The sequence below is a fragment of the Eleutherodactylus coqui genome, chromosome 10 (genome assembly GCF_035609145.1).
Source record: "Eleutherodactylus coqui strain aEleCoq1 chromosome 10, aEleCoq1.hap1, whole genome shotgun sequence".
Taxonomy (NCBI): domain Eukaryota; kingdom Metazoa; phylum Chordata; class Amphibia; order Anura; family Eleutherodactylidae; genus Eleutherodactylus; species Eleutherodactylus coqui.
In genome coordinates, this window is record NC_089846.1 from 17,288,520 (window position 1) to 17,301,366 (window position 12,847).

Genomic DNA, 12,847 nt, shown 5'->3' on the forward strand with positions numbered 1-12,847 from the left:
TACTTGTAGTCAAGAGAAGTCCATTTTTAGTAACAGACGCTGAGATGGATTACAGGAAGGGATGACACGTAGCGCCCATAGACGTCTATGGGGAGGAAAGGGAGAAGTAGAAGGGAGCTGCAGGAGTGAGAGACACTCACAAACAGACTCTACTGCAGCTAACAGGAAGTGCTTACTGTTTCACAGCTGCTAAAATCCATTCCACAATTCTAGTACTGCTGTATAATGTCCTCCGTGATGCTATTATTCTTCTATGTGCGCTACAGAGAGTGAGTGAGCAAATTCTGCTGTTTTATCCATGTGCGGTGTGTGAAAGATATTATAGCAGCTAGTCTAAACCCACCAGCTCAGAAAGAACTGTGAATTAGAGTTACAACCTGCAGAGGGAGAAACTGGTGATAAATCTAGGATACAAGCAATATAATGCCCAGATATAGTGTTATTCCTCATGTGAACACAATAGCTTATTCTTAAAAGCCACATGAAAATACGGGCACGCTTTAAAGTATTTGTACTTTCCAAAACTTCTGACATGTCAAATATTTTAAAATCGATAGGGTCCGGGTGCTGAGACACCTATTGATCACTAGAACATAGTAGCAGAAGTGCTCTTCCGTTTCCTACCCGCTTTCTATTGAGGCCGTCTTCAGCTAGTGAGCAGAGACAGTGCTTGGATGAGTGCATCCAATGATCGGTGTCATTCTCACCACATAGACCCCATGATCAAAACTCTTGATATGCCCCTATGATATGAAAAATGTTTTTGGCAACTACAGTTGAACTAAGTAATAACTTTAGTTCACAAACTAAACTTTAATGCATAAAGCGTTTAAGGAATGACCAAATAACTTTGCTAAAGGGAACCTGTCAGCTTGACCATGCTGCCAAAACTGCAGGCAGGATATTATAGCACAGGAAAGACGGAGCAGAATAATCCATAGTTTTGTTAGGAAAGATTCAGTTCAATTCAGTTTTCATTTAAATCTCTGCAGATTGTGTGCTCAGCGGTCCAGTGGGCGGTCCCAGGGGGCGTAACTATAGAGGATGCAGGGGATGCGGTTGCACCTGGGTCCAGGAGCCTTAGGGGGCCCATAAGGCCTCTCTTCTCCATATAGGGAGCCCAGTCTTATGAATAAAGCATTATAGTTGGGGGCCCTGTTACAGATTTTGCATTAGGGTCCAGGAGCTTCAAGTTACGCCTCTGGGCGGTCCTATTTGACTGATCTCTATTTCTGCATGTACAGTAATACACCGATAGCTGTCAGTCCCTGATAAGTCCACCCACTGAAAAAAGGGGGAAAAAAGTACAAGAGCTGCATCTGCAAACTTTGCAAAACAGTAGAAATGCTATGGTTTTATGAAAATAAAACCTCCATATAACCACCATGAACTGTATAACGTGCATTTTCCCAAAGTGATTGCAAAGTCGGGTTATAAATTATTAATTTTAGTAGATGAAGAAAAAAAAAAAACGATTTACTTGAAAAGTGCAGAACATTATAAAATGTATTAGCATTTCATCTTGTTTTTTACCCCCCGTCCTCTGGACACAAACCAGATGTCTTGTTCCTCATTAATAGTGAGATTTCATTTTTTCCAAGCTATGTAGAAATGAGCTAAGACACATGATAAGCAGCCAACCACAGATTAACGTGTACAGTCTCTACTACCTACGTCAATGATTTTGTGGCCGGGGAGGCCTGTTTTGGGTCTCTCTTATATAACAATGCTCTGCTGGTGACCTCTGCGGTGTGCGCGAGACTGCTTGCCAAGGTCTCATTTCTAGTATCTAAATGTCACCGAATTAGTAAAGCTTGATTTTTGTTCCAGTAAGGAATAAGTCGGACATTTTCAGGATGATATTATTGGTCTACCTACTACAACTCCCAGCACGTTCTTGTGAAGATGCAAGTTTTCAACAACTGCAGAAGCAACTGATCTAAGGTTTAACCTGTTCATTAGTATTATTCCTACTTTTTGCCTATTTTCCAGTTTGTTTTTACTCTGTGCAGAAAACAAAAAGCATTTCGCTACTTGGAAACTATCAACAAGAAGAATAAATGAAGGTGATGGATCATCGGCTCGCCCTGCTTTCTGTTATGTTGGGTTTACATTGCTTCTTGATGGCATAGATTTTTGAAGCACTATTCTTTCTTTTGAAGAACAAAACAAGCGTGCCCCCATCTAGTCCAATAGAAACCATCAGGATTCGTTAGACTCCATGAAAGCCTTCATAACTACAATTAGAATGAAAGTCAGGATTTGGACGTGATCAGATCAGTCTTATCACAGCTCTACTTTATTGAAATTAGGACTTGTGTGAATATTCAGGACAGACTGGCATAATAAAATATGAACAAAGTAGCAATTAACCCTTTCCAATCCACTGCCTGACATCTTTCTACATTGATTGAAGCTTGTACAGCTCCGATGTCAGAAGACGTCCGACAGGGTATTCTTACCATATATTGCCAGCCACTCTGCTGTCAGAGCCTCTCTGGCGCGCACACACACTGGCTTTAGCCAGCAGATGGCACCGTTGTATAACAACAAAAAGAGAGAGCCTTTTAGGAAAACGACAATCCAAAATTGGATTGGAAAGGGTTAAACAACCCATCAAAGGCCGCCTCCACATGGATGGTGGCTCGGATTCCGCATGCGGAATCCGGACTTGTGCCCAGCTGGCATTCTTTTATATTCTTTGTACTGCAGATGGTCTGCACAACAAACCGTCGGACATGTGCAGTAAAATTTTTTGTTTTAATAAGCTCTGCTTTTCCCGTGTCATCACTTTCATTGCGGAAGGGCCGCGGATCAGACGGCTTCCAATAATTGCAATGGAAGCGGTCCACACGGACTTGTGTACAGGAAAAAGCGAGGCGCCCTGCTCCAGAGTCTGCAATGCAAATTCGCACGTGTGCCGCTAGCCAAAAGCAATTTATTGATGGTCTCCATGTAGAAACCGCAGATTTGTGATGAAAAAACAGCAACATGCTGCTTAATTCGATAACTCAGTGTACAAACTGGTCACCACAACTCCCATTCTATTTGGCTATATTCATTTATTTGACCCCTTTAGTAGTACTGGCAGTGCTCATCACTCCATCTGTAGAAACAATCACAGAAAACGGCCATATATTTACTAAGGAGTGCATATAGATGCATCCTCTCCCCATGCAGGTAGCAGACTACCAGATGAGGGAGCTACCGTAGCTAGCATGGTGAGAGGATGCATCTATATGCACTCCTTAGTAAGTATATGGCCTTTTTCTATGATTGCTTTTATGTTTCTATATTCCCCCTTCTGTGATGTATTTACCCCACCTGTAGCAAGCAAGCCTACTGTGTACTGCCCTAGAACGCGGCAGCATTTCACAAGTGGATGGAGAGTTCGTCTTACATTTCTCCAGTGTGCCACTCAATTTCAGAGCAAGATGGCACAACTAGAAAATCAGTTCTTTCATCTCTTTTCCTGTAGCTTGAATATTGATGTCATTTATTTTCAAATTGCTTGTGGATGTAATATTGGGTAGAAGCCACCAGACATCACAAACCTTTTGCAATAAGTACAACTGCAATTCCAAAAAAGTTGGGACGCTGCATAAAATGAAAATAAACTTAAAGAAAACAAGAATGCAATGATTTGGAAATCTCATATAACCATATTTTATTTACAATAGAACACATTGAAGACAGCATTCTATTTTATTTTACCTAATTTAGAAATTGATGGCTGTAACACATCTCAATAAAGTTTAAACACGTGTAACAAAAGGCTGCAAAAGTAAGTGAAACTAATGAAAAACAGCAGGAAGGTCAATTTTCTACTAAGTCACATGGTTTGTACAAAAACAGCATGTTAGAGAAGCAGAGTCTCTCGGAAGCAAAGTTAGAGGTTCACCAATCTGAAAAAGTCTAAAATTATGGAATAATTTCAGAAAAATGTTCCTCAATGTAAAACTGCAAAAACATTGAATATACCACTATCTACAGTACATAATATCAAAAGATTTAGAGAATCTGGAGAAATGCATGAGCATTCAGTTGTTTGAAAGATTATCTTTGCATGTAAATGGACCTTTAAAACAGGCATGCGTCTGTAGGTGTGGTTTCACACCTGCGCTCACGTTTCCACTTTCCGGCTCCATTCGAATTCCTGTGGCCGAATGGCTCCCTCTCAGGATGGAACCGAATGCCAAATGGTCTTCATTGACTACAATGGGGTGCATATAGTTTCTGCTCAGGTGTCCGGCTTTTTCTTCTGGTATTTTAAGCCAGATCTACAACAGAACCTCCAACCGGAGGTTCCAACGCAAATGTTAAACCGGCCTAATTCAGATCACTGCACAGGCTCAGAAATACTTTAGAAATCATTGTGAACACAATTCACAGATGCAAGTTATAGCTGTATCATGCCGTTAAGTATCTTGTCTGGGCCGAAGATCATTTAAAATGGACTGAGGCAAAATGGAAAACTGTTCTGTAGTCAAATGATTAAAATTTGAAATTCTTTCTGGAAACCACGGACTACGTGTCCTGTGAACTCAAGAGAAGGACCATCCAACTTTTCATCAACACACCATCCAAAAGCCTGCATCTCTGATGGTATGGGGTGGCATTAGTGCCTATAGCATGGGCAGCTTACACATCCTGAAGGGCACTGCTAAACAATGCTAAACCCCATGCAGCATTCATCCCAACAGGATGGCTTAACAGAAGAGGACTCCAAGTGCTGAACTGGCCGCCTGCAGTCCGGACCTTTCACCAATAGAAAACATCCGGCACATTATGGAACGAAACCATCAGTTGGTCTCCTCCCTTCCCAAATGTTTACAGACTGTTGTAAAAATAAGAGGGGATGCTACACAATAAGAGATAGTCCTGGCCCAATTTTTTTGAGATGTGTTGCTGCCATCAATTTCTAAATCCGTTATTTTCAATTAAATGGTAGCGGGTCTCACTTTCACCTTCTGATGGGGTTTTTCTGTTCTACTGTGAATAAAATATGGTTATATAAGATTTCCAAAATAATTGCATACTTTAAAAAAAATTTACATTCTACAAATTGAGAGGGACGTAACTGAGCTGCCATAGTAGGCACTGCTACTACAAAATGAATAATGCTGTGCCTGGTATACAGTGAAGAGACTACGACCTCTTCAAACAGCTGATGAGAGCCGAGTGCCTACAGTCGTCTCCCCTACAATCTGATATCGATGACCTATTCCAAAGATAGGTCAGTTATATTCAGGAGTCCCAGAAAACTTTTTTAAAGCGTTGAGAACCCTTCAGCACTCGTTGACTCTCTTCTCTTGGTTATCAATAGGACTAGAGCGAATATTTTTTTACTGGGACAGCAGTCATGGTCATGAGTAAAAGGAACCCTAGCAATAATCATAGTCATTCATTCAGTGATGTTGACCCTCCACTCTCAAATTCCAATGAGGATAACAAACTACGTTCTCTGGGGTAACAATCCACTAGAATCATTTGCTGCACTACATGTAGCAACATTAACTTCAGCATCACTAATTATCTGCTGCTGAAAATTAAGCAATGTTAATCGTATTTTTTTTGTCTTAAGAGAAATGACTTGGTTTAATGTCTCAAATTCATAGTTGTAAACGTTAAGTCCAATCAAGAAATCTGGCACGGGAGTGGATGGATTAACATGATTAGGTCATTTTCACATGGATACAATTACTCTCTGCCGTTTCCATCAAGTGGAAAAAACTACTATCATCCACTTGGAAGCGTCTTTCATCCCCTGCCCCCTAAATAAGAAAAAATGTATTTGGCCATTTCAAAAAAACAGATGTGAAAACAAACTGCTGGACGCTCTCTGGGAATTGACTTCGTTCTTTCCGATGTAAATATTTGGTTTTGCGCCATGCTGAGAATTTCAAATAGCAGAAGTTGTCACACCACTGAAGACTTAGTAGGCGGGGAAATACATTTTCCAACATGGACGCTATTTCCAAGGCAGTGGTTGTAGATATGTCTGTAAATTCTTAGGTTTGGGGTGTCTTCTAGCTACTGCCCAATAGAACATCTGCAGCTGTTTAGGAAATGAATAACCTCAGCGTTCACGTTATATGAGGAGAGATGAAAGAATATGCAAACATACATTTGGTAGATAATGACGTTTTCTTGATGTGTTAAAGGAAAATGATCTCGTAGATGATAAACAGATCTCTATTTAAGATGTACGATATATTCCAAACACAAGCTTCAAGCAATATCGTGTAAAGTGCAATCCTGGTTCCATAAACTGAATGATGGCTAATATGAAAAATGTGTATATAGCGCTTGTATTTGGCCATATCACATAGCAACTAAAATGGGCTTGGTTTTAAATGGGATTGTAAGATGAGGCCTATGCTTTGTATACTGCACATGTATGATGTTCCACCATCAGCAGTTCAGACACAACATATAATAACTAGAATTAGAGACAGGTGAGGTGTCAAAGAAGTATCTTGTGGACATGCCTTACAAGAATCAGATGGGAATATCCCTTGATATAGGACCTCTCTGACCTCTCCTGCTCCTTTATATATTCCAAAGCCATATTGGCAGCTTATAGTGTAACCCCCAGAGATGTCCTTCATGCATTTGGATTACTGTAGTAGGGAAATAGGCTGTTGCAAGCTCACTTTTGGCAGGGATAATGTACAGTAAGCAAATACAGGGTGGCCAAAAATATGTGTACACACTTCAATAGTGGTTATTTGTGCCCCTTTTTAAAATTTAAATGGAACACTTGGGGCAATGTATTATATTATCAAACTACTAATGACCACTCGTCAGTGAATATGTGAGTGCTTCCGGTGCTCCGCCCCTGGTGACATCATCGAAGGTCCTACAACATATATAAAACACAGAGCCTGACCAACAGAAGAACAACAGAGTTAGGGGTCTTGAAAAGGGGAGGAGAAAAATAACCAAATGAGAATACAACTTAGCCATTATTATCTCAGACACAACTCAGCGGTCCTGAGAGGAGACACCGACCTACCGCCACTATAGAAATCCGGTGGGCTGAAGGACCTGCGGTGATGTCACTATTGTAGGAGGAGCCATTGTGCAGTTTGGTAGAAAGTACTGTATACGCCAACAGCTACACTCACCTGTGTGGGTGGAGTCAGGAATCACATGACCAGGGGCTCATCACTGTAACCAGGAGTCTGATGATGTGTGTGAATCAGGATGGATATAGTAGTGCTGTGTGTGAATCAGGATGGGTGTAGTGGTGCGGTGTGTGTCATGTGTGTGAATCAGGATGGGTGTAGTGGTGCTGTGTGTGAATCAGGATGGATGTAGTAGAGCTTTGTGTGTCATGTGTGTGAATCAGGATGTAGCAGAGCTGTGTGTGTCATGTGCGGGGTCAGGATGGAGGTTGTAGAGCTGTGTGTGTGATGTATGGGGATCATAATGGATGTACCTTGTAGCGGAGCTATGTGTGAATGGATGTGTTGTGTGTAATGTGTTGTTTGTGTAATGTGTGGGAATCAAGATGGATGTAGTAGAACTGTGTGTGTAATGTGTGAGAATCAGGATGGATGTAGTAGAGCTGTGTGTGTGATGTGTGGAGATAAATCTTGGTATTTGTATAGCGCCAACTTATTCCGCAGCGCTTTCAGGTTATTACCCCCCACCAAGCTGGGTTCTCATTTTACCAACCTCGGAAGGATGGAAGGCTGAGTCAACCTTGAGCCGGCTACCTGACTCACGCGGGGATCGAACTTGCAACCTTCAGGTTGTAGGCGAGAGCTTACACTCTGCGCCACACAAGGCTCATCATAATGGATGTACCATGCAGCATGGCTGTGTGGCGCATTGTGCCACCAGAAACACTGCTACTATAATTTCCTAATTACTAGTCTTGTTTCTTAAAGGGGTTGTCCCGCGGCAGCAAGTGGGTCTATACACTTCTGTATGGCCATAATAATGCACTTTGTAATATACATTGTGCATTAATTATGAGCCATACAGAAGTTATAAAAAGTTTTTTACTTACCTGCTCCGTTGCTAGCGTCCTCGTTCCCATGGAGCCGACTAATTTTCGCCCTCCGATGGCCAAATTAGCCGCGCTTGCGCAGTCCAGGTCTTCTCCTGTTCTCTATGGGGCTCCGTGTAGCTCCGTGTAGCTCCGCCCCGTCACGTGCCGATTCCAGCCAATCAGGAGGCTGGAATCGGCAATGGACCGCACAGAAGAGCTGCGGTCCACGGAGGAAGAGGTTCCCGGCGGCCATCTTCACAGGTAAGTATAGAAGTCACCGGAGCGCGGGGATTAAGGTAAGCGCTCCGGTAAGCTTTCTGTACGTCCCTGCATCGGGGTTGTCTCGCGCCGAACGGGGGGGGGGTTGAAAAAAAAAAAAACCCGTTTCGGCGCGGGACAACCCCTTTAAGATGTCAGTCACACAATTGCTAAAGCCTCCATGGAAAGTCAAATAAAATGGAGGCATGCTTGACCTTCAAGCACCAATGTTGTTTATGTAGTAGTCTGCAGATAGCAGAGGCTTCAGGATGTTAATAGTGAACACTTTGAGCACCTAATGTGATTGCAGAAGTAAAGCATGACTTCCATATATCTTTTGAAATCTACATAAATCTACCAATAAAGGTTTTATGCAGATATTTTTCATTTTGATGTGTGTATACATTTTTGGGACACTCTGTATAACTGCTGTTAGAATATGTCGGTGCCAATAATTACAACAATTAACAACATCTCCCGTCTTCTCGACAAACAGCCAGTACCTGGTTAAACCGTCTTGTAAAGGCGACAACATTTGGAGCTAGGCTGTGTTTTTCTTTCTTGTTCCAGCCACAGCTGGCCAGCTCCTGAAAACAGAACAGAGGTGACATCAGTCTTCCCACTTTGGTCATCGGATTTTAGATTTATAGAAAAAAAAGTATGTAAAATTTTACACTCGCAGTTCCCAAGTTTCTTCTTGATGTGACACTCCCACTGACTACACCCTGAGCATCAACACGTCACCTCCAAAGTGTAATTACAGAAAAACTCAACATCAATAGTGGAATTATAACATATAGTCACTAAATATTTGGTTACTTCCATTGTTTCTGTTGCGCGGATTGTATTATTACATATGTTGTTGCCTTGGAATCAGTTTCTGATTGGACTTGCTTCTAACCACGTGTCTTATATGCATCCTTTACTATGCTGGCCTTTAGTTTGGTGTAACTTTTGGTCACAGTATAATTATGGGTTACCGCAAACTCAATGTTTACCTATGCAGAAAATGTAAGTAAAGCTTCTGACCGCGTTCAACAATAAGGTCGCAAGACAGTAGAAAAAAATTGCCATGGAGTCCTAACCTAAAATTATATGATTGCACTACTAGTAATCACTACTTAACCCCTTAGTGACCAAGCCTGTTTGCGCCTTAATGACCAGGCCAAATTTTGCAAATCTGACACGTGTCACTTTAGCATGGAAAACCACCAGAAAGGTTTTGCATATCCAAGCGATTCTGACATTGTTTTTTCGCCACATATTGTACTTCATTTAGGTGGAAAAAAAAGACCGATAGAATTTGTGTTTATTTATTAAAAGCGCCAAAATTGGGAAAATTTTGAAAAAAATCGTCATTTTTTCACATTTCCAACTGCAATATCTCAAATATGTGCAAACATAATATAGCAATTTTTGCTAAGATTTATATTTCCATCCGTTTACTTTATTTTGGGCGCACATTGGAAAAACTTTCGTTTTTTTTTTAACCATTTAGGAGACGTACAAATGTAACATTACTTTTCAGCATTTTGAGGAACACTGTTTTCCTACACCAAGCCAAGATTGGAAAGGCTCATAGGAGTCAAAATGATAGATACCCCCACAAGTGACCCCATTTTAAAAACTACACCCTTTAACGTATTCACTGAGGGGTGTCAGGAGTATTTTAACCCCACAGTTTTTTTTCAGGAGTCAATGCAATTTAGAAGAGAAAAACTAAAATTTCATATTTTTGCAAATATGTCATTTTAAAGACAGGACTTTTTTCTATAGTACATATGAAAATTAGGCTTTGCACCCCAGAATGGATACCCCTGTTTGTCCCGTGCTCAGAAACATACCCATTGTGGCCCTAATCTTACGTCTGGATGCACAATGGGGCCCAAAATGAAAGGAGCAACCGGTGGCTTTCGGAACAGAAATTTTGCTTGAAGGAGATTTAGTCCCTATTGCCCACTTGTAGAGCCATTGAGTGACCAAAACAATGGAGAACACCCACAAGTGACCCCATTTTGAAAAGTAGACCCCCTAACGAATTTATCTAGGGGTATGACGACTTTTTTGGCTTCACAGTTTTTGAATGAATCTAAGCCAAGAGGAAGGAAAAAATTATGATTTTCATTTTTTTGGCAATTGTGTCAATTTAAAAACTGTTTTTTTTGGACAGTGTACATAGGAATGAAGAAGTTCACCCCAAAATGGATACCCCCGTTTGTCCCGTGTTCAGAAACATACCCATTGTGGCCCTAATCTACTTAAAAGACACATGGCTAGGCCTATAATGGAAGGAGCACCCATTGGATTTCAGGGTACAACGGAATAAATTCCAGTCCCCATTGCCCACTTATAGAGCCCTTGAGCGGCCAAAACGAAAAAGAACCCTCACAAATGACCCTATTTTGAAAACTAGACCCCTTAACAAATTGATCTAGGGGTGTACTGCGTATTTTTACCCCAAAGTATTTGACTGAATCTAAGCAAAGCAGAAGGAAAAAATTACGATTTTCATTTTTTTGGCAATTGTGTCAATTTAAAAACGGGTTGTTTTTTTTACAGCACACATAGGAATGAAGACGTTCACCCCAAAATGGATCCCCCCGTTTGTCCCGTGTTCAGAAACATACCCATTGTGGCCCTAATCTACTTACAGGACACATGGCTAGGCCTATAATGGAGGGAATGCCCGCTGGATTTCTGGGCAGAACTGAATAAATTCCAGGCCCCATAGCCCACTTATACAGAAAAAAAAATTGACATCCTAAAAATAATCCCTCCCCTGCCATCCCCATTTTTTGGCATTCCCTAAATATTAGATAAAGGTAATAATATAAACTGCGTTTTATGTCCGAAGACAGGGGTAATTACGGAGGCTGCTTGGGATGGGCACATGGGGCAAGAAAACCGGGTATCCCCCCTCCTCATGTATTTTGGGGGGTATTTCATAACCTCAGCAGCACCTACAGGTAGCGGTCTGAATAACGCCGGGCTCACGTAGCCGTAGGCGGAATCTGCTTGTGGAGGCCCGCAGCGGATTCCAGCTGTGAGCCCGGCTGTGACCCTGCGTACGGCCACGTAATGTACTGCGCATAACTGCCTACTCACACAGGCGTTTTTTTGTTTATATTTCCCGTGCCGTCGCTTAGAGATGACCCGGGTACCCGCAGCCCGTACAAAATGTGTTTGCATATGGGCTGCGGGTATATCCGCGGTCATAGAGCACAATGGGCTCTAGGTCGCGGATATTCGTGGTAAAATATAGCATGCTGTGTTCTATTTCTGCGAGTGGATTACGTAATTCCGACCCGCTAATTGGGGGGAATTGTGTAATCCAATGCATGCGATTGATCCATGGATTACCGCTGATCAAGCGCATGCAGAACCCGTAATTCCTCTCCGGTCATGTGTGACCGGCCTAATGTTAGTTCGCTACTTTATCATGTGACCGGGGACCGCTCAACGAGGCCGCCGGTCACTGCTCCAAGCACTCAGCGACCGTTGGTCGCTGGGAGCAAGGAGATTTAAAATTTCCTGGGCTCCCCGGCTCCTGCGAATGTGTCAGGCATTTTGCCGGCGGGCTCATACCCAGAAGCTGGCAGGATCCATGGAGGATAATCGCATCTGGATTCAAATGCGGAAGCCTCCGAGAAGATGTTTCATCTCCCCCCAACGATCGCATCGGTGAGGGGAGATGAAACTGCCACTTTTTAAAGAACTTTTACGTGATCGCCATTATGCATTGGATAACGGCGATCACGTGACCAGTAACCGCATACAGCGGCTCCCCGTGACATCTCCAGGCTCTTGGCTACCTTTGGTAGCCAGCAGCAGGGAGATGTTACATTTCTTGGGCAATCTTTCACTTTTGCGCATGCGTCCGCCATCATGCTGACGGGCGCATGCGCAGAAGCTGGGGTAAGGTCTACGGATCAACATCCCACTAGGGAACAAATCCGGGACCTTGGGTACGTAATTTCATCCCCCCTTACGGATATGATCCATAAGGGGAGATGAAACTTTAACTTTTTAAAGTTTTAACTTTTTTTTACTTTTTAACTTTATATGATCACCGTTATCCGATGGATAACGGTGATCATATGACTGGAAACCACATACAGCGGTCCCCAGTCATATCTCCCTGCACTCGGCTATCTGTGACAGCCGGGTGCAGGAAGATTTTGAATTTGCCGGGCTCGCCGGCTTCTGCGCATGCGTGCCACATCGGCGCATCGCAGAAGCCAGCGGGGGGTCCCGACACCGGCCGGAGGACATCGGCGGACCTGAGGTGAGTATTTTCACCTCCCCTCATGGATCGGATCCATGAGGGGAGGTGAAACTTTTCTTTTTTTACACTTTTTTTGCACTTTTCCACGATCGCCGTTATACAATGGATATTTACCGGGGACCGCTGACATCTCCTGCCTCCCGGCTACCTACAGGAGCCGGGAGCCAGGAGATTTTAAATTTCCCGCGCCGCCGGGCCTTCTGCGCATGCGGCTGACGTAATGCCGCATGGCGCGCATGCGCAGAAGGACGGCTACGGGGCCCGAAGCATCGGGACCTCGGTGAGTAATTTCAGCTGCTCCG

The 12,847-nt window shown here is 42.9% G+C and overlaps 1 protein-coding gene across 5 annotated transcripts in view; it reads right to left on the bottom strand.

Moving 5' to 3' along the window:
* RALGPS1 (Ral GEF with PH domain and SH3 binding motif 1) overlaps positions 1-12,847 on the bottom strand; it is a 429,351-nt gene that overhangs the window by 259,539 nt on the left and 156,965 nt on the right. For all 5 annotated transcript variants that reach the window (XM_066580403.1, XM_066580407.1, XM_066580406.1 and 2 more), the window contains exon 6: positions 8,764-8,847. In XM_066580403.1, the coding sequence (XP_066436500.1) occupies positions 8,764-8,847 (84 nt within the window). The remainder of the gene's footprint in view (positions 1-8,763; positions 8,848-12,847) is intronic.